Source organism: Egretta garzetta, unplaced genomic scaffold, assembly GCF_000687185.1.
Source record: "Egretta garzetta isolate BGI_Z169 unplaced genomic scaffold, ASM68718v1 scaffold220, whole genome shotgun sequence".
In the NCBI taxonomy this organism is placed as follows: domain Eukaryota; kingdom Metazoa; phylum Chordata; class Aves; order Pelecaniformes; family Ardeidae; genus Egretta; species Egretta garzetta.
The window spans coordinates 389,104-391,898 of NW_009258414.1; the positions used below are offsets into that span (position 1 = coordinate 389,104).

The following is a 2,795-nucleotide window of genomic DNA, read 5'->3' on the forward strand; positions in this document are numbered from 1 at the left end:
CAAAAAAAAAATGGTAAAAAAAAAAAAAAAAAAAAAAAAAAGAAAAGTGATAAAGACACAAATGCAGAGCTAACTACAGGCTTGTATATACATTTTTGTTATCCACCTCTAACATGGACTCTTGGTGAACGGGACAGACTGGTAGTCCCTGTTCCTGTTATTCCCAGAATAGCAAGGGAAAAAAAAAAAAATAATCAGTATCTTAAAACCAGTGGCAACATAGTAAAAACTGTACACTGTTGTCCATTAACTTAAAAAGCAAAGTCCCTAGATGGTATAAAAGTGAAAGCAGGTGCCTTCTAACTTTGATAATAAAAGTCTTTTTCTCCCCCCCCTACGCTGCACAATTATCTCCATTGTCTTTGCATGGCCAGGAACAAAATGCTAAGAAGCAAAGCTGCTTGTGATAAACCGCTCCTGGGAGCGGCAGAAGTGTTCACGTTCTTGTCGCTCTTGTTGGAGTTCCCCGCGACTTCGGTGGCGTTGAACTCGAACTCCGGGGAGCACTGCTGGAGCTCGCAGCCGCTGCCGCTCTCCTCCCCGCTGCTCTCCTCACCTGCGGGAGACAAGCACAGGCTGTCCTCCTCTGCCGCCCGCAGCGCCGCGCCACGCTCGCTGGCGGAAAGCGGCGGCCGGGAAGGGGGAAAGGCAAGCGCGTGGATGTTTCGACATTTATGAGACGTAAGCGCGGGTCCTCGGGTTAAGGTGACTTCTGCGTGCCGTCCCTCACGCCTATCCGTACTGGTGGATGAAAAGCTGGACACGAGCCGGCAATGTGCGCTGGCAGCCCAACCTTACCCCGGGCTCCCAGCAGCGTGGCCAGCAGTTGAGGGAGGGGATTCTGCCCCTCTGCTCCTCTACCCCCTACCCCGCAGTGCTGCGTCCAGCTCTGGAGCCCTCAGCACAAGAAGGATGTGGGCCTGTTGGAACGGGTCCAGAGGAGGGCCACAAAAAAATGATCCAAGGGCTGGAGCCCCTCTGCTATGGGGACCGGCTGAGAGAGTTGGGGTTGCTCAGCCTGGAGAAGAGAAGGCTGTGGGGAGACCTGATTGTGGCCGTTCAGTGCTTAAAGGGGGCTTACAAGAAAGATGGGGACAATCTTTTTAGTAGGGCCTGTTATAATAGGACAAGGGGTGATGGTTTTAAACTCAAGGAGGGTAGACTCAGACTAAATGTAAGGAGGAAATTTTTTACAATGAAGGGGGTAAAACACTGGCACAGGTTGCCCAGAGAGGTGCTAGATGCCCCATCCCTGGAAACATTCGAGGTCAGGTTGGATGTGGCTCTGAGCAAGATGTCCCTGCTCACTGCAGGGTGGGGGGGTGGATTAGAAGACTTTTAAAGGTCCCTTCCAACCCAAACCATTCCATGATTCTATGGGAGTGACCTCCCTCGTGCAGCCTGCCGGAGGTGCTGGTTCCCGCCTTCTTTACTAACACGCTTACCCATAGCTGAAGCTTAACCAGCTACCCCGTGTCAGCATGAAATCCAATTAAAAAGGAAAAAAGAAAAAGCAAAAGGCAAACAGCAGCAAACATACTTATGTCAATGAAGTCGACATCATTCCCACTGTATGCATTCTTCAGCTTGTTGGTCATCACCCGCAGAGCCATGATTTGCCGGCGAATCACCATGTCTGGCTTGGTAATATCAACTTCTACCTCCGGGTTATTCACTTGGCTTGCTAAGCCGTTTCCAGTCACCGCAAAGTCATACCTGAAAAGAAACCGTTCCTGCTGGTACCGGAGCTGCAGCTCGGTGTGGCCCCGCACCGAAGGGCAAGAGCACGGAACTCAGCGATGCCACCCCTGTTTCCAGCTCGGGCAGTATCCTGAGCCCAATGCAATCCTCCCACGTGCTAACCCCCACGGAGCCCTTTGCCAGCTTCTTACCCCATCTCCCCTCCCTGCAGCCTGAGCAGCATGTGAAATTAGACACTGATTTCATGTACCATGCCACAAAGACAATTTTCTCCCCGGCTTGAAAAGAGAAGGAAGATCTGGGGTTTATAATAGTAATGGCTTCCAATAGCATAAATCAGATTGCTGCAGGCAACAGAGCAAAACAAGCTGCTGAGATGCCTTGATGCCCAGTTAGATGACACTTTTGGGAAAACAACCTTTGGGGCCGTAGTTATCCCAGAGAAACCTATAGTAACTGTTGGAGGCAAGAATATCATTCTGGCTTTGCATAATGCACCTTAACCATCAAGCTGGGGTATTAAATGTGCACCCTCACCACGCAGACATGCCATGCCATTTCCCTAATAACCCCAGCAGCAGAAACATCTGTGCTGTCAAAGATGAGATGACAGAACCCTACGCAGCGAAGCAGAGGAGGGCTGAGCTGCTCAGCCCGAGGTGGTGTGCAAGCTCAGGTCTGAACACACGTACGGCCCTTTGGTTTAAAAGAGAGCCTGAGCAGCAAAACCCAAAAGAACGCATCTCCTGAAACAGGTATTTGGAGAATCATCTTATAGAGCAGGGATATGACACTTTTTTTTTTCCTCCTCCAATTAGTAGACTTGCAAGAAAAATCACTGTTTAGCAGAAGAAAACATTACTTTTGTTGAGTTATGATGCCAACATCAGTATCACAAGAGAGAGAAAAGCCTTTAGCACAGTCTACTGATCCTGGAGACCAGGCAGTGAGATATAATCATACGTCCGAAGGGTATGCTTAAACCCTGTCCTATATTTGGGAAGGTTTGTTATTATTGTTGTTGTTATGGTTTGCGATCAATATTATATGTTGCAAAGAGCTCCGAGAGAGACCGAAGTGTGGAAGCCTGCTGA

The 2,795-nt window shown here is 49.3% G+C and overlaps 1 protein-coding gene across 1 annotated transcript in view; it reads right to left on the reverse strand.

Annotated features, from left to right (window-relative positions):
• Positions 1–347: 347 nt before the first annotated feature.
• Positions 348–2,795, reverse strand: part of GPC4 (glypican 4) — a 37,400-nt gene continuing 34,952 nt past the window's right edge. The window contains exons 8-9 of the mRNA XM_009643118.2: positions 1,541–1,716; positions 348–556 (exon numbers count right to left, since the gene is read on the reverse strand). Of these exons, the coding sequence (XP_009641413.1) occupies positions 348–556; positions 1,541–1,716 (385 nt within the window). The remainder of the gene's footprint in view (positions 557–1,540; positions 1,717–2,795) is intronic.